At 35.1% G+C, this 18,513-nt stretch overlaps 6 protein-coding genes across 7 annotated transcripts; 2 read left to right on the top strand and 4 right to left on the bottom strand.

The window, feature by feature from the left end:
* Positions 1 to 257: 257 nt before the first annotated feature.
* LOC101220109 (universal stress protein PHOS32) lies at positions 258 to 1,404 on the bottom strand. Its single transcript, XM_011653574.2, has 4 exons — positions 1,070 to 1,404; positions 840 to 949; positions 633 to 751; positions 258 to 531 (listed from the first exon to the last, which is right to left on the bottom strand). The coding sequence occupies exons 1-4, from the start codon at positions 1,242 to 1,244 to the stop codon at positions 441 to 443; spliced, it is 495 nt and encodes a 164-aa protein (XP_011651876.1). The 5' UTR covers positions 1,245 to 1,404; the 3' UTR covers positions 258 to 440.
* A 3,310-nt stretch (positions 1,405 to 4,714) lies between these two features.
* LOC101219873 (hypothetical protein) lies at positions 4,715 to 6,865 on the top strand. Its single transcript, XM_004137701.3, has 5 exons — positions 4,715 to 5,168; positions 5,248 to 5,532; positions 5,647 to 5,935; positions 6,045 to 6,164; positions 6,270 to 6,865. Exons 1-5 carry the CDS (start codon positions 4,863 to 4,865, stop codon positions 6,380 to 6,382), a joined length of 1,113 nt encoding a protein of 370 aa, XP_004137749.2. The 5' UTR covers positions 4,715 to 4,862; the 3' UTR covers positions 6,383 to 6,865.
* Positions 6,866 to 10,506: 3,641 nt separating this feature from the next.
* Positions 10,507 to 12,259, top strand: LOC101222308. Of its 2 annotated transcripts, none has more exons than XM_031882797.1 (5): positions 10,507 to 10,880; positions 10,965 to 11,252; positions 11,360 to 11,561; positions 11,639 to 11,758; positions 11,858 to 12,259. In XM_031882797.1, exons 1-5 carry the CDS (start codon positions 10,680 to 10,682, stop codon positions 11,968 to 11,970), a joined length of 924 nt encoding a protein of 307 aa, XP_031738657.1. In that variant the 5' UTR covers positions 10,507 to 10,679; the 3' UTR covers positions 11,971 to 12,259. The 2 variants fall into 2 exon arrangements, with proteins under 2 accessions (XP_031738657.1, XP_004137922.2); XM_004137874.3 differs by having other exon boundaries at positions 10,518 to 10,880; positions 11,354 to 11,561.
* An 860-nt stretch (positions 12,260 to 13,119) lies between these two features.
* LOC101222071 (copper transporter 4) lies at positions 13,120 to 13,536 on the bottom strand. Its single transcript, XM_004137873.2, has one exon. The coding sequence runs from the start codon at positions 13,534 to 13,536 to the stop codon at positions 13,120 to 13,122; it is 417 nt and encodes a 138-aa protein (XP_004137921.2).
* A 1,022-nt stretch (positions 13,537 to 14,558) lies between these two features.
* On the bottom strand, positions 14,559 to 15,077 carry LOC101221835 (18.1 kDa class I heat shock protein). Its single transcript, XM_004137872.1, has one exon. The coding sequence runs from the start codon at positions 15,075 to 15,077 to the stop codon at positions 14,559 to 14,561; it is 519 nt and encodes a 172-aa protein (XP_004137920.1).
* Positions 15,078 to 16,385: 1,308 nt separating this feature from the next.
* Positions 16,386 to 17,247, bottom strand: LOC101219630 (18.1 kDa class I heat shock protein). Its single transcript, XM_004137700.3, has one exon. The coding sequence runs from the start codon at positions 17,178 to 17,180 to the stop codon at positions 16,578 to 16,580; it is 603 nt and encodes a 200-aa protein (XP_004137748.1). The 5' UTR covers positions 17,181 to 17,247; the 3' UTR covers positions 16,386 to 16,577.
* Between the last annotated feature and the right edge of the window lie 1,266 nt (positions 17,248 to 18,513).

The raw sequence follows: 18,513 nt of genomic DNA, 5'->3' as shown, positions 1-18,513 counted from the left end.
AAGAAAACAGAGCACATGGGGGGGTCAGTTCTTGAATATAATATTGAGGTACCCATTATACCAATTACCTAATAAGAAGCTAATAAGATAATGCCATTCAGGAAAATATTTAAATCTTGAACATGAAACATAATACATTTGATAGTGAATTAATTGCCATTAAATCCGCTGGCTGCTAATCAATGAATAGTAACCCATTTAATTGAGCCCAAGATTCACTCAACTTGCAATGGATTAAACAATGAAGTGAAGGCAGAGATGACAAAATTCAAATTATTCTTCAAATATTTTATTATCCTCCAAACAGGGAAGCCAAGGTTTTTCGAAGACACAAACAGAATTTTTTAGAATTTTCAGGAGTTCAGTAATTTAGGCGTAATGTTTAATAAATAAGGTCACTCGATTTAAGAACAAAACCCAGTAATCACCGATTTCAGGCCTTAATGATGCGGGAAGTTTGAATCCTTGACGACTGTAACAGGGCAAGGAGCATGAGTAATCACGTAGTTGCTAACACTTCCAAGAAGAATCCTGTTTTCCGATCAGCCAAACAGAAATTTTCCCACTAAGAAATTGTTCGTAATTTACAATAACCGATTCATCGTTCTCATAAGAGGAAAAAGAAGACAAACCTTCGAATGGTGCTTAATCCTCTGCTTCCCATTACTAGAGAATCCAGCTTCAGATCTTCGATTGCATCAACAATCTTCTCCCTTGCATCTCCCCAGTACAGCTTCGACACAACCGTAATCTGAAATCGTAGTTTAATTTCAAAATCACACTCCAACATAAATCTAGAGTTCAAATTCAAAAATCAAAACCCATTGTAGATTGTGTACCTCTTTCTGTCTAGCTCCAGTGTCGAGAATATCGAGGGCCTCGATGTCGATTTTGACATCGTATTTCTTTAGAACTTCAGGCTCTCGGAATTCCGACAACGGAATCAAAGCTGGCAAAAACCCAAACCGTGATCGAGATTTACAAAAAGAGTATAGGAGAAAAGCATTTAAAAAAAAAAAAAAAAAAACAAGAAGAAGAAGAAAAAAGAAACAGAGGATTGATTACTGACGAGAACCGGATTCAGCCCAGAGGCGATGGGCAGATTCTTCGAGTGAATTGGGGTTAACGTAGATGATGAAGAGAGTGTCACCCTTATCGGCCAAGTTGTCAATGGCCCATCTGAGAGCATTTTTGCTGCTGTTGGAGAAATCGAGAGCCACTCCGATCTTCCGATCCTTCACCATTTTTGAGGTTTCTGGTGTTGCTTCTTCTTCTTCTTTGAGGCGTTGGTTTTGTGGAAGGAGGAGCAGTAAGTTGGAAAGGATGAGGGAAGAGACAAGGCGGAGCTCGAATTGCTTAAAAATGAGGAATAACGGGACAAGCGTCTGAGGGAAAGAAGGAACACAATTCCTTTGCAAAGTTGATACCGAGCGTGATATTGCATCTCTGCCGTCCACGTGTCAAATCTCACTACAGTTACAGACAAATAGATTTGGACTGAATGTTTTAACAAATAATAACAAACATCAATGGATGATAAATTTAAAATTTTATTGATTCCGTTTTACCCTTGTTTATATATTGCATTGATAGTAATTACATAATCAAATCTTTACATGTTATATCTACAACTAAAATATTTGAGTAGTTAAAACAAAACAGAGTAGAAATTCAAATTGTCAAAAAAAAAAAAAAAAAAGGGTTAGAAGATGGGATGTCCACGTGCATATCACGTGAAGAGTATGGAAGTTTCCAATAAATTAAATGAATAATTAATATAATTAATCAAACATTTTATTAGATAACTTGTTGGTATATGCAAAGGCAACTACTAGGAAACTTCCCGTGCTGTCCTTTCTCATCAATATTCCATATCCATCCATTCATCATCACCCTAATGAACCTCTTTTTCTTTTCTTCTCTTCTTTTTTTGAAAATTGAGGCCTCCTCTATTCCTTTCCCCTTCTCTTTACACCTCTCGATCTAATTCCCTTCATTATGTTTTCAATTTTGATTTTTTCTTCTTAATATTCCCCAATTTTGATTTTTACCATACTTTACATTATTTTTATTCCTTTGTTTTTCAACTTTAACTCAATATGCTTTAAATATGAATGTACACAATAACGAACTCGTTTACGAAGTGGGCTTATTAAAATGGGCCTTCCCGACCCATCAATTCACTATTAAAAATGGGCCTTTACTTTTCTTCTTCTTGGACTACATGCCTTACCAATATTGACAACATTCTATATTTTGTACAATGAATTATAATTGCACCATTTGTCTACAAAATTGTAACTTGGATATTTATATTCCAATTTATTAAAATTTATCTACATAAATTGACCTCATGAGTAATTCAATTGTGTTAAAAGAAAATACATATTGTGCAAATCTAAGAGAATCCCGTGAACGAGAAAGAAAAAAAAAACCGCCAAATCCTAGAAATTAATTGTGAAAACTAAAACGTAGTAAAATAGAATCTAAACTCTAATAAAGCTATAGTTAATTTTCACTGCAATGGTTATGTAAAATGTTGCAAAGTATGACAGTGACACACCTGCCAAGGAATCTTGATTATGATAGATGTAAACTTTTCTTTTCCTTTCTTTTTACCACTAAAAATATTCTCAAGGTGTGTAATTGGTTACCCTCGAAAAGTCAGCGAAGTCTTGTTGACTTTCACACATGATTATCAAAAGGGAAAAAAAAAAAGTTTTCCAAATCCATGATTAATTTTGAAAATAAGGTTGATTGTGAAATTCTCGAATAAAGGGACGAATATTTTTTTTAATTTTTAAAAATAATTTTTTAGAGCTCACAATTTATTAAGAAAAAAAGAAGTAGGTCTGCTTGGGAAATTGGTTAAGAAATAGGGGAGTGTGATGAATAACCATTGATGTCGGTGATGAGGAAGATGAAAACATTAGACGTTAAGGGGAAAAAAAAATAAGAAAACAAAAGCAATGATTGCACTAAAAACAAAGTTTGTTACCAAACCTCTCACCGTCTCTCTCTCTCTTTCTAAAAACTCAAATGTTACGATCTGTCGGCCACCGTCACTCTATACATTCATTATCAACATTTAAACACTATATACTACGTAACTTAACACAAACTAAAAATAGAACTCAACAACAACCAAAGATCATACAACACATATCACTTCGTTTCTTTCTTTCTTCTTTTGAAATTGAGATGAGTGAGTGACGTGAGTGGAACTAAGCATAACGCGGACAGATAGTCAGAGGATTTTTTCCTAAATTAAAACAATCCTTTGAAGAGAAAATTAAAGTGGTGTCCTAACAAAGATTTGTGCTTTAATTTGATTTATAAGCTAAGTGTCGGCGACATTTTCATATATTTAATGCAAGATTGGTACCTCCATGTGGGCCTAAACCTGGCGTTTTGTCCCCTTATTTCCTCGGGAAGTATATGGGTAATTTGAATTAGTAAAAAAAGAAGAATCAATTTGGAGTTAGAAGGTTTTGAAAGAGAAATTAAATATGAAATGGCCAGCTGGTTTGTCAGGTATACAACTAGAGGTGTAGTATACAGTTTGAGTGATGGGAAAATGGTAAAAGAGAAGCAATATGAGGAGGAGACTGGGGAGTTGGGATTCAGATTGCACATTCACTTAATTATCATTATTAATGTGTATGTGAAAGAGCCACCCAAGGAAGAGCTGGACTCCACTTCAGTTTCAAATTCTTTTAATCTTCTCCTTCTCCTTTTTCTTTTTCTTACCTATGCATACACACACATAGGACATAGTACATAGTACATAGTACATCTACATACATATACAATTATTTAAATATATTTGTGTATATATATTCTTTACCTTTTTGTAATATATATATATATTTTTTTTTTTTTTGAATTGAACACTGCGACAATCCTTAGATCTTGCAGGCACGAAGATCCACAAAATTACAACAACGACTCTTGTACATTACTCCCACCCAAAAGTCAAGTCTAATGTGGATTCAATGTCCCAGTTTTCTAATATATATTATAAATGTATGACATTCAATATTTATATTTTATGTGCTGGACGTCATATGATGAGATGAATTGGTTTTTTAATTATTAAAAAAGAAATGATAAAGATGTTACTTATTAATATAAATATTTTAACTTGTCAATAATGGTTGAATTTAGTTTTTAAGATGTCACCGAATTTTTGTTTATTGGAGGTAGGATTTAGTCCAAGCAAAGTCCAATATGAAGGAAAATTTAGAGTTGAAAGGATAAATATATGGTGTTGTAGCTTCAATCCTTGCCAAGTATTTAAGTATTTTGAGTGTGGTAAGTTGGAGAAGAGCGATGAAGAGGTTGAGATGCATGCAAACCATTGTTGTTGTTATCTATATTTGTATGAAATAAAGATATTTTTTAACCTTGATTAGGAAAAAGGAAATTGATGGTATAGTGTGATTGTTGGAACTTGGAAGGCAGTAAGAGAGAGAGAGAGAAGGTTATAGGGAGTTCGTGGCGTGAGGCGATGGGCCCCCGAAAAACCGACCCGACAACTGGCGATAGCTTTGTGAAGGGACGCTTTAAGATTATATCTGCACGTACTTAACCCTTACATTCATCACTCCCTCTCTCATTACTCTTTTTTCTTTCTTTCAATTTTTAATCTTATATTATATTTATATTATTTTATATTATTTTATTTTTCCCTTTTTTTCCTATAAAATTCGTTATCCTTTATTTTTTTTTCTATAAAGAATCCATCTCTTTTATGTCTCTGCCCCCTTCACCTTCCTCAATTCCTCTAGGCTTCGCGTTACCTCTCTTTCTCATTCCCACCGAGTTATATTTGTTTGGTGACTTTGTTTTCAACGCTGCTCATGGCTGACAATCTAGACGACGGTGAGTTTTGGCTTCCTCCTCAGTTTCTTGTTGATGATGATAACATGTTACACCAAAAGCCTTGTGCTACTACCAACAAGAACATTGACCCTAACTGCTTGGGTTCCACTCCTTTCCAATCCGTTCCCCCTTCTTTTCCATTTGAGTTTGGGACTTTTGGTGGCTTTTCCGATTTCGGTTCTTCTGGTGAATCTTTGAAGGGTTCAAGCGAGACGGAGAGTGATGAGGAGGAGTCTGTTGCTGGCTTGACCACTCTCCGTATGCCTCGTTCATCAATTGACGACGTAGGTTTTACTTCGAACCTCATTTCTCTTACTTTCTTTTCTGTTATTTGGTCTAATCTTGGATTTTTTGTTTTCTCAGACAATGGTTTTGTCCAGATCTCCTCAATCGACTCTGTGCGATATGGGGAGTGGAAGTGGTTGCAGTCAAGTTTCTAGTCGTGGAAGTCCAAAAGGTAATTGTAAGACTCAATCTCCTCCGGCTACATGGGATCTGTTACATGCGGCTGCAGAGGAAGTTGCGAGGATGCGAATCAATGAGAACCATGGGCTTCTTCATCACAACAGAGGAGCATCTCAAGTCTCTGTTCCGGTTAAAACTTTGACAACCGGCACTGGGTTTTACCAGCAATTGCAGGCTCTACAAGTAAATATCTCAACTCCTTTATGACGATTAAATTATTTGGTCAATTGGGTACCTGTACTTGTGTTGAATTATCATTCTATTTTGATTCCTTATCGGATTCATATTCCTTGGCAGTTTCAGCACCTGCAACAGAAGGAAATTATGCAGCGACAAAACTTGACTGTCGGTGAGCAGTTAAACTCTCCAGCAGGGTATCAACATCAACACATCCATCCAATGGTTCCGAATGGAGTGAGAGGCTGTAGGGGATTTTCGTCATCTGCTTGGCTTCCACCGCCGCAGGGCTGCTCTGGAATGAGGACTCTGTTTCTCGGAACTCAAGGAGGCAAAAGAGAATGCGCAGGAACTGGCGTCTTTTTGCCTCGACATACCACCACCCAATCTGAGCAACGTAGAAAGCCTGGTTCGTACTCTCATCCTTCTTCATAAACCTAAATTATCAAATCCTCATCAGTCACCAATTTGGGTAATGAGTTGAAGTTAAACCATGCGTTTCTTTTTCAATCCCACAGCCTGTTCTACGGTGTTGGTTCCTGCAAGAGTGATGCAAGCCTTGAATCTTAACTACGACGACATTTGCAGTCAGCCCCATCTTCAACCCGTGGCTGGCGGACGATTCGATTCAAAGAATGGTAAATCTACACGGCCTCCACCGTTAATTATTAGCACAACAATCCTCTCCTCAGTTTCCAGAAACTTGTCTTATTAATTCTGTTTTGGTTATTGTGATGTTGTAGATCTTCTGTTGAGATTGGAAATGAACCGTGGTGGAAATTATCAAAAACACAACAGCCGTCGGCAATCACCAACAGAGCGTGAAATCAAGCTTCCCCAAGAATGGACTTACTGAAAGGAAGACGAGGCTACATAGAAAGGGTTTTAGGATTGTTAAGGAATTTGATGAAGTTTAGTTTTGGATAGTAAACATTACAAAATTGGGAAAAAAAAAAAAAAAAAAAAGAGGAATGATTTATGGTTAGATTTAGAAAGAATAAGAGTTTTAGTCTTCCAATTAGGAAGAGGAAATGAATTGCTAGGGTTAGCTAGCAAATATAAGAAGGTACAACAGGTTTTTTTGTTCTTTGTTGGGTGAAGGGCTATAGTGGTTCACTCAAAGTGATGAACAAGGGTGGATGGAAAAAAAAATAAATGTATTTTCCATCTCTTTTGTGTCAATAAATATTTTTTCTTATAGATTCTATAGAAGCCATGTGCATTGGGGGCCATATGGGAACATTTTTGGGGTTCTCACTAAGTCCTCCCTCTCCCCATTTGTGTAATGCATATAACAAAATACATTTCAATAATAATATTGATTGATGATATGACAGAATACCCATTTGCAATACTTTATTTCATTAGAATGAAAGTGATTGATTTAGAATAAATGGTTAATTAAGTGAACAAATGAAGTTAATAATTTGGATTAAGAAAGTAGAGAGTGGAGGAGAGAATAATAGTTTGCTTAAGAGAGAAGAATCTGTCACCACTTGGCTGCCCAACCCCGGTTAGGCCTTGTTCCTCCTCAACTCCCCTTTTGAAAGAAGAATCAATAAAAGTGTAGATATTCAAAGTCTTGATTACGTAGCCCACGTACGTGGCACTTACTTTTCCACGTGGTAGATATCAATCTTCACTTTCTTCTCTTCTTTTACCGGGATAAGACCCACCTTTTCCTTCGATTTTTTTTTGGAATAATTTTTTTAAAGAAAGGATGAAAATAGTAATGAAGGCAATTAGAGAAAAATTAGGGAGGTGAATATTGATTGAGGTGGAAAAGAAAGAAAAGATAGTGGGGGCGTAGTAAGGTAGTTATTGGTGTTACGTGGACCGACATTAACTGTCATCTGTCACTAAGAAGACGCACATGGGGCGCACTATGGATGTTGGCCATTTGCGCGCATGCTACCCCTTTACTCCCTCTCCTCTAGATTCCATTTCATCTCCTTCATACTCTTTTACACATATAAACTTATTTTGTACAGTTCTAAACTTCAATTCTTCATAATATAGTTTTGTCTTTAATTTTCAATTTATTCCATTTCCACCCAACTAACCTACAAATTATGTCACCCTCACTTTGTTTGATGCTTGGGTCTCTTCTCACCGCTTCCCACCTAACAAACAATGGCGTTTTTTTTAGGAGTACACAACATTTTTCTCTCCCTGTTAAAAAAATAGTTGTTATCACGAGGATTTACACATTTTTAGTGACAAGTACTAATGAAATGGTGCAGCCTGGCTTGCATGCCAACTACACATGGTGGGAAATGGGGGGAAGGGAAAAAAAGGTAGCAACGAGATCAAGTTTTGGGAATTGGGATTTAGATTTCACATTCACATTATCATTATTATTCTTCCCTTTTCTTTACAAAATTAGAATCCTATGACAATGAGAGAGCCACCGAATGCATGGCTGGACTCCATTTCATTTTGTAACCAATTGAATCTTTGATTAAACTGTAGAAGAGGCGCAGTGAAAAGAGATGTTTTGTTGATTTAATATTAAGAAAATAACAAAAAGGAGTGTTCAGTGTTAGTTATGTGTTTTGTTACAGAATTGGAAACGAAAAGTCAAATCTAATAATGTGGATTCAATGTGAGAGACTCAAAGTCTTAAAAAGATGCTCAAATTTTGAAAAAAGCCAATTACAATATTTGTTAGCATGTGTGATGAATGGATGGATGACAGTAAGCTCAACAGCAACTGCTGGTGGACTACCTTTTATTCACTTAAATGGGCCCGAAGATTAGTCCAAATTACGCGCCATTTATTTTGCCTAATTGGCGGGTGATATGCAAATAACTCCCCCAAATTCCGGCGTCCGTTTCCACCGCGTTTCCGCTGATTTTAGTGGCCAACGACGATGCCTCCACTAAAGCAAAGACGAGGATGGGCGAACCCCGCATGTGTGTGTGTTTGTGGCTGTGAGATATTCAAATCAGACGTTACAACTAACCTCAGAATGGCCTAACCCAAACATGTGTTTTCATCAATATTGCTCTCCGCCGTTCATCTTTTAGCACAAATGAATATACCATATTTTGGTCTTTATTTCAACCCAAATTCAATGCTTCTCTCTCTCTCTCTTTTTTTTTATTCACTTCATTGGAAAAACTCAGTTTCGTGAAGAATCGTGCCATATGCTTAAGATTCCTACCTCATTACTTCCACATAGTGGAACTCCACCTTCAACCTCCCCTTTAGTTTAATGGACATTGCATTAGGAAGCACCAATATAATAGAGTATCTAATTTTTTTCCTCTCTTTATTAAATATAGGGTTTAGGGTCAATTAAGAATTATTGTCCTTCTAACCAAAAGGACACTAAATAAAACACTACAAAATGCTAAAGCGCTCATTTCTAATCATTTATGATCACAATAATAAACTTATCAAATTTAATTTCTATCAATAAATATGACTAGATTTCTTATTGCTTCTCTTTAATAAAGAAAAAAAAAAATTAACCTCTACAAGTAGAGGCTTTACCTCTCTCCATTTTGGAGTATAGATTTAGACTAAAGTTTTGAGGATACCTATTCTCCAAAATATCAATTGTCTCTTTCTTCGCATCGCTATTTATATATTTGTTTCAATTGTAATAGTAATTGAAAAACAACAACATCAACTAGATGGGGCAAACATATATAAGGCCATATCAACTAATCAGAAGCTTGTTTATTTGTACTAAGCAATTAAGACTATCACAAGGAGTATTTAAAAGACAAACCTACGTGAAACACTCTATGTATAGCTCTATTTTCAATGCAAAAATATCAATTCAAAGGAACCTTATTGTACACACCATTATAAATTTGTTAAAGTTGGTCTCGAAAAATTGAAAGGGCAGAGAGGAATTGTACATCCTCAGGAAAAAGTTAGTGCCTCATAGTTTGGGTCTATCACTTGAGCGGCTCGTGCAAAAATCTTGCGTCCATATCAACTAAAAAAATATCAAGGTCATACCAAGACAATAGGATAACGGATTGAATGTCGAGGCCACCAAACACCTATAATTAAACGAACAATATTTTTAGTGTTTTATTATGGTAGTTGCTTATCCTTGATCATATACGTCACTTTGTACATTTGCGTCTAATATAATAAAATAGTTAGATCAATGATATAAAATTTACCCCAATCTTAAATAATTTGCATGTGTACTTTATGTTAGCAAAAGGTTGAGACATAAATTCCAAACTCGAAATGGAATTATATGCAATCTACATAGAGACTTTTACATAAAAGTTATACCATTTAGGAAAGATTGTATTTGACATAAAAAAAACTATAAGGTCAAAAAATGATTCCAAACAAAAAAAATAGAAAAGAAAAACAAATACATCAAATCATAAATGTATTCCATTCAAATATTATTTTAAATCTTCAACCAAGCAAACTTTATGTTTAGAAGTTAGGGGCGGTGTTATATTATCGTCCACATAGTGAGTCTCCAGTTTCCAACGCCAAATCTTCATTCAGAATTTATCTCCAAAATCATACTAATAAACCATGATATAGAATTAAAACTAATTATCAAACACTAATCTGATTTATATCATAAGAAACAAAGTTGTCACGAATTATTATTTATGAAAAATTGGTTTTGGTTCGGTTGGCTAATAAAAGAGTCGGTTAGTATTCAACCCTTTGGTTGCGCTCAATTTGGACACTTTTCCATCACACGCTGCATTCCGTTTATTTTCCTTCTTCTCGCTTACAAACACGTATACCTCTCTCACATTTAATTCTATACCCACTTAGCTTATACAATATAGCATATGTACTAGTATGGCACCCAATTTATCAATTTCTTTGGGAATTAATTGTGGGAGAGAAGGAAGTGTCAATTTTACTATGATAAATTGGGATTGAATATTTTAGTCACACATTAGATGCATACTTTTCGAGAATGGACATTATACAAATCGTATGTACATGTACATTACATTCACGACTCACCCATGAAGCCCCAATACACTTTTATTTATTAAAAATTCCTTTTTTCTTTCTTCTATAAAGAATCACTCTCTTTTCAATATTTGTCCTCTTCCACCTTTCTATTCACTTTATAGGCTTCGCGTTTCCTCTGTTTCTGATTCCATTGTGTGTTCGACTTGGTCGGTGGCGTTTTCTTTAAACAATGGTCATGGCTGAGAGTTTGGATGACAACGAGTTTTGGCTTCCTCCTCAGTTTCTTGCTGATGATGATAACATGTTACACCAAAATGACCAAAACTGCTGCTTGGATGAATCATTGGAGGGTTCAAGCGAGACGTTAAGAGACGAGGAGGATTCTGTCTCTGGTTTGATTCTTCGTATGCCTCGCTTCACCATTGATGACGTTCGTTTCAATTTCCAACATAGTTGATCCTCTGTTTCTTGTAGTTTTATTTTATCTGATCTTGGGTTTTCTTTTCTTTTCTAGATATTGGTTTTGTCTGGATCACCACAATCCACTCTGTGTGATATGGAGAGTGGAAGTAGCTGTAGTCAAGTTTCTAGTCGTGGAAGTCCAAAAGCTAATTCTAAGGCTCAATCTCCTCCGCCTTCAAGGGATTTGTTGCATGCGGTTGCAGAGGAAGTTGCGAGGATGCGAATCAATGAGAGCCATGGGGGGTTTCTTCATCAAAACAGAGGAACATCTCAAGTCTTTGTTCCGGTGAAAAACCCGACGACTGGTACCGGATTCTACCTGAAGTTGCATGGTCCGCAAGTAAATCTCTTAACTGCCTTACGGTGGTCAATTGGGAATTTGTATTTGTGTTGAATTAGCAACTCTATTTACTTCCTCATTGGACTCAAATTCTTATGCAGCGACAGAACTTGACTGTTGATGAGCAGATAAATTCTCATGAGATGGTTCAAAATGGAATGAGTGACTACAACAGATTGTCCTCATCGGCGTGGCTTCCACCGCCACAGGGCTCTAGAACTGAAGGAGGCAAAAGAGAAATCGCTGGAACTGGTGTATTTTTGCCTCGACATTCCAACGCAGAAGCTGAGGAACGCCGAAAGCAGCCAGGTACTGAATATAGAGAACATTTAGATTTGGTATAATGAGTTAAATCAAATCATGAGTTTCTCTCTTTTGATTCACAGCGTGTTCAACGGTGTTGGTTCCTGCAAAAGTAATGAAAGCTTTGAATCTTAAGCTTGACGACATTTGCAATAATCCCCATTTTGAACCCGTCGACGGTGGACGATTCAATTCAGACAACGGTAAACTTAAAAACTCTTTACCACCAATTACAATCAAAATAGTTTCAAGAAAAATAGACAATGATTAGATGTATTTTTGTTGTGGTGATGATTTGGTAGATGTTCTATTGAGGATGCAAACCAACCATGGTGGAAATTATCAAAAACGAAACACCCGTCGAGAGCCATCAACGGACCAGGAAATCAAGCTTCCCCAAGAATGGATTTATTGAAATGATTTAAGAGTTGCGGAATTTTATGAAATTTAGTAAGTTGAAGTTAGATGGGAGAAAAATAAAAAGAATAAGAATTTTGGCATTCTAATGTGGACGAGAATTGCTAGGGATAGCTAGCGACTATAATGTACACATCAAGATTTTTTGTTCTTTGTTGGGTGAGGGATTATGGTCAGTCACTCATAGTTATGATCAAGAGTGGATGGGAAAATAAGTGTATTTTTCATCTCTTATTGTGTCAATAAATTGTTATATATTCTATAAACAACAATATTGGGTATAGGCATCTCATTCTCTATATGTATTAATTTGACATAAAAACGTATATATATATATATAGAGAGAGAGAGATTTTTAATTACGAGAAAATTGATAATTAGAGCATTTAAACGAATGTTAGGATGAGGGTTTTGGGTCAAGTGGATGAGGACATTGGAAGTTGACAAAGCTTGGAATGAAAATGATTGATTTATGAAAATGGTTAATTAATTTTGTTTAGAATAAAAGGTGGAGAGTTGGTTAAGAAGGAATAAGAGAGGAAGAGAAGAATAGTTTTAGTAAAAGAGGGAATACTCTCCACTTGCTTGCACTGCCCCTTTGGCTTTCCTCAACTGCCTTTTGCCTTTTTGCCTTTTCAACTAGAATTAAATAACAAAGGTAGATATTCAATGTTGATGACGTAGTCCACCTACGTGTCACCAACTTCTCCACGTGCCACATATTCATCTTTAACCATATAGGAATGCCTTCAATTTCCACTCCTAATGGATTAAATGCTTTTCTTTACATTTATGAATCCTCTTTCTTTATTATTGTTCATGTTTACGTTTTGTTGCTTTTTCCCGACTATCCATTTCGTAACATTCACATTTCATCTTCTTTTACTAACATATATTTCTTCTCCCTCTCTCTCTCTCAATTAAATAAAATTCCATAGATTTTTATTTAAGATTTAGAAAAATCTAAAGCAAAAAGGATAATCCAAAAAAGAAAAAGAAAAAGGAAGAATTGAAATTACAGTGGTTATTTGATAAGAATTGAAATTAGGAAGAAAAAGTATGCATTTTGTTGGTCAATGGGCTTTGTTATTGGGTTTTGTGGGCATTACACATGAAAGCCCACACAATCAAGGCCCATTCTAGGATCTTATAGGACATCCTTTCTTTCGCCTCGCCTTTTGAAAAGAACGAAGCCCACAGCATGGCCACCCACCGCAGCCAAGAAGATCCCGCCGTTGAACGACATCACTGCTAGCATCACCATATAACTTAAACCCGTACGCACTGCGTGTATCGCCGTTTGCACCACCACCTTCCCCACACTCTCTCCGTTTTGCTTCATGAAGTTGCAGGAATTAAGCCATTCCACCATCACCGCCAGAACAAACACGAATATCACCGCCAATGCGTACATCCCCGAGTTCGTCCCCGGCCAACCGGTGAACAGAACTTGGGCATCGTGTCCCCAGTATAAAGACTTGTGCACCACTGCCTTTTCCGCCGGATTGGTCTCCAGCGACGGTGGTGGGACGGCACCCAAGTTATGATGGGACGTCGTTTTCATTTTTAGTCCTAGACTTTTTTTGCGAAGGATGATGTGACTATTTTAGGCGTAACGAATGGGGTTTTTTAAATCGAGGAATTGGAAACAAAAAATAAGATGCCATGACTCGCCTTCAAGCGATCCTCCTGCAAAGTTTAAATCAGCCTTCTTCATTTCGTTTTTTTTTCAAATTTATTTTTTTGAAAATATTTTAAATTAAAGTGTAGAGAAAACACACAATATATATATATATAATCGAAAAAGCATTGATGCTCAATTGGAACACAAATAGTTCCTAATTCTAAAACTTTATAAAGGGAAACATATTTTGAGTTATTTAAGTTTGGAAGGAACAAAGTAATTTGAACTCACTCAACTTAAACACACTCTTTTGCCAAGAAAAGAAAATCAATAAACGTAAACTTCTTGTTTCAATAAAATACTTATTAAACATGAACCTAAATAGCCAATTTATGGTTACATTTTACATTCAATTAGTTATTTTGTCTTCTTGTGTTGAGGCTAAAAGGAGACTCTGATTTGTTTGGCCATCCACAGTCCACACATTGCATGGATCAAAAAAATTTGCTTGTGGTCAATTGATCTGTCATTTATAACCATGTGACATTTTGGAAAGAATAATATTTGGGGTTCAAAATCAGATTGAAATTTGAAATTCTATTTCTTTTTAGTATAACCAAAAGATGTAAATGATTTGAGTTTTGAAGGCTAGAGTTAAGAAAATCATGTACACACGTGGCAAGGAATGATTGGACTGTGGAATAGAGTGAAAATGATGGTTGGGCATTGCAACTTTAGTGTACTCAATAAAATTTTGCATACCTTAAGCTCATATATTCTTTCATTCTTGGAAACACTATTAGGAAAAGCACCCTAATAATTTTTTTTATTAATTCTCTAAAAGCATAACATAGTGATAATCATTTTATTATTATTTTTCTTATTTGAAAGCACAAAATAAAAGCGTTACTATTATTATTATTATTATTACTATTTTAATATGCTTCAATCTCTTATGAATTTTAGTGTCCAGAGTTTTTGGACTTGATTTGGACAAGTCTGGCCTTGTGCTTCCTGTACTCGCATTTCATCATTGGGACACATTTAGGCACGCTGACGGTCAATACTCCGTTATCCATTTCTGCTCTCACATTATCGGTATCCACCAAACGCCAGTAGACCGTTCCTTTATCTCGTTTCAGACGACTCCTATGACCGGTTATCTTCTCCCTCTCAGCCCCAAAATCCCTGCTGATACATAGAACTTTATTGTAGTCATCAATCTCCAATTTTACTTCATGCTTTTTCAATCCGGCAAGATCTAACTTGAAAAAGTATTCATGAGGGGTTTCAAGCCATTCAGTCTCAGGGTTTATAGGGGAATTTGGAACAAAGGAATGGGCTCGAACCTCATCTTTATTGGGAAATTGCCTGCAATAATTTTGGCGGTAGCGTTCTTTCTTACCTTCAGGGCACTTTCCGCTGTCGGACGAATCCTTTTCAGAAAAGATGTATTCGAACATACGCTTGATCTCCTCCATTTTTTAAAAGAAATTATTAAAATCTGTTTGTGTGTAGTGATTTTGTTGCTTGCAGGTGAAGAAGTGATTAGTGTGGTGAATTTATAGGAGGAGGATTACAAAGGGAGAACATAATTTAGTGAAGTGAAGTGGGATCGATTCCAATGTTGGTGGAAGTCGCAATCGCGATTGATTATTCTTTGAAGTTTTTTCTTTCAAAGATGCATGGGTTTCAATCAAATAAATGAATTTGTTCTTTGGTTAACCTCCAAGCATATGGAGTGTTGTAATGGAGATGTATAGGAATGGGATGCAGCACGTCAGAAGAAGATTGGACATCAGCCGAAAGATGATAAAAAGAATTACGATGAGGGCTCCAAATCTCGACCATGGATGAGTGGGAAAAGGAAATTTCATTCGTCCCACTTCTTCTCTCCCTCCATCCTCAAAATAGATTTCTAACAAAATGGTTTCAAACAAAAATGTGTTTTTGAAAAACATTTTTTAATCAAACATATGGTTCTCATTTTTTATATTTTATTATAATTTTAATAAGTATTTGTAATTATATTTTAAATGGAACTAATTTAGGTTTATTTATATATTTTTATTTTGGTGGTCATTATATATATATATTTAAAAAATAAATAATTGAGATATTTTTAAAAATAATAAAATAAATTAAAATATTTAACCACGCTTATCAAATCATAATATATATTAAAATTACATGAGTTCATTAATTTTAAAATTTAAAACGTATCTTATTTATATCTATATTTTTAAAATTTAAAACCTATCTTATTGAAAAATATTTAGAAAAATATGCATCTTTTATATTATTTTAAAACATCACTTCATGTTATTTGCTTTTAAGATTCTAAATTAAAAAAAAGGTGTATTTTTAAAATTTGTAAATTTTATGTTATTTATTTAATATTTTTTTTGTCGATTAATGACCATCTTTACCGTACCTCCTTTATCATTAGGTTTTTAAGACAATAATATTTAACATGTTTTGTCGATTAATTACAATGTTGATAGTACATTATTTAACATCAGTTTTCGTAGATAAAAATTGGAATTTGCTCTAGCGGTCCTTTATAACCATGTGATATCATTGAAGGTATTTTGAAAAGAGCAATATTTGGAGTTCAAAATGAGATTGAAATTTGAAATTCTATTTCTTTGTACTATAGCCAAAAAGCTGTAAATGATTTGAATTTTGTGCCATAAACCAAATATAGGGTTGGAAGCATATATATATAAGTAAGAAAATAATGTACCCACACACATGGCACGGAATGATTGGAGGGCATTGCCCGCAAATGTTTGTGTAACTCAATTTTTTTTCATTATTGAAAACACTCTTTGGATCAAGAGCAACGTAATAAAAATTTTATTAATGCCCTGAAAGCACAACATAGTGATAATATTTCATTGTTTTTATTTCAAATCGTAAAATAAAAGCGTTACTATTAGTATTATTATTTTAATATGCTTCATTGATCATATGGGATTTTAATGTCCAGAAATTTGGACAACTCTGGCCATCGGCTTCCTGAATTGGTATTTAGGCACAGTGACGTTCAACACTCCGTTATACATTTCTGCCCTCACTTTATCCACATCGGCACCGTCCGGCAACACAATACGTCGGTAGATCCTTCCACTACTTCGTTCCATGCGATGCCAAATATCGGTTCTCTCCTCTCTCTCAGCCCTAATTTCAGTGCTGATACACAGAGCTCCATTCTCTTCAATCTCCAGTTTCACTTCATGTTTTTTCACTCCGGGAAGATCTAACTTGAAAACGTATGCATCACCGGTTTCCTTCCAGTCAATCTGAGCGTTTATGGCAGAGGAATTTGGAGCAACGGAAGATCGGAAGGAATCGGCTGACACCACATCTTTCTCCGGAAATTGCCTGTAAGAATGGCGGTTTTCGACGTAGTAGCGTTCCTTCCGATCGTCAAAGAATTTGTCAAACATTCGTCGATCCTCGCCCTGGTAGCGTTCTTTTCGATCTTCAGTAGGACACTTTTCGCAGCCGGACCGATCCTCAACGTAGTATTGTTCCTTGCGGTTGGTAGGGAAGAAGCTGCTGATCATACGCGTCGACATTTTATAAAGATCAAATGGGTTGTGTTGTGTGTGTAGTGATTTTGTTGCTTGCAGGTGAAGAAGGGATTTAAGGTGTTGAATTTATAGGAGGAGGGTTGCAAAGAGAAAACATAATTTAGTGAAGTGGAATCGATTCCAATTTTGGTGGAAGTCGCAATCGATTGATTATTATTCTTTGAAGTTTTATTATTATTTTTTTTAAAAAAAAGATGGGTTTCAATCAAATCAATTTATGAATTTGTTCTTTGAATTGAAGTGACCTTGCTTAACCTCTTGAGTGTCGTAATGGAGATATATAGGAATGGCATGCAGCGCGTTGGAAGAAGATTGGACATAAAGGGAACTGAATTCATGAGGGGAAGAGAATTTTGATTGGAGTGGTCACTCATGGGATTATTACGAATTTTTCTCACCACTTGCTCATCCTCAACAAACCAACACGTTACCCATATTCATATCTGTGCTTAGGGGTTATATGGTTTATCTCTTCCCAATTTTCAATATTTGGGTTTCTTATTAAAAACCAATCCATAGTCTAAATCAAAGTTGGTAAATACAAGTAAAATACTGTAACGATTCATATATATATATATATATTTTGTATTCTTTCCTTCTATAGTCACAAATTCGGTCTTAACACCATAATTTGGTAGAAAAGGAAAATATATAACATATATTTTAAATAGCCAAAAAAGAAATGCCTACTTATTTACAAAAGTTGAATATAGGGAAAACTAAAAGGCAATAAAGAAATGGGTACATAAATGGAGCGATTTTGATTTAAAATAAAGGTTTCAAGTTTTTAAAAATTGAGATGGCAAAGTGTGAAAGTTGAAGCAATGGAATGAGTAAGTTGGAATATTGTGAGATATAATAGGAATGGAAAATAGGAAACAAATTTTTTAAAAAGAAAGGAATATTATTGTGGAGAAGTGAGAGGGAAATGCATTTAAAAATTGTGTACTTGTTTTTATTATTTAACAAATAATGTAGAGTGTAGTGTAGACGCACCCCTTCTTTCGTCAAATTTGGCGTCTACTGCATTGTCTATACTAACCCATATGCCCATATCCATTACTCTTTATTTATTAATTCATTCAATTGCTTCTCGCATCCTTTCCTTTTCCAATTATTAATTTTATCCAACATGAGTTCTCACAATAACATTGATCAAAATCTCTCTTTTTCTTTTATTATTCAAATTTATAACATAATTAAAACAAAATCCCATATAAAAAAAGCTGAATTGAAAAAGTATGGGGGAAAAAAAAAGGATTATGAGGAAGAAGAAGAGTTAATGATTAAAAAGATGATGTTGGCTAAAGAGCCATAT

Source organism: Cucumis sativus, chromosome 3 (genome assembly GCF_000004075.3).
Source record: "Cucumis sativus cultivar 9930 chromosome 3, Cucumber_9930_V3, whole genome shotgun sequence".
Lineage (NCBI taxonomy): Eukaryota > Viridiplantae > Streptophyta > Magnoliopsida > Cucurbitales > Cucurbitaceae > Cucumis > Cucumis sativus.
This window is presented reverse-complemented; position numbering and strand designations above follow the sequence as displayed.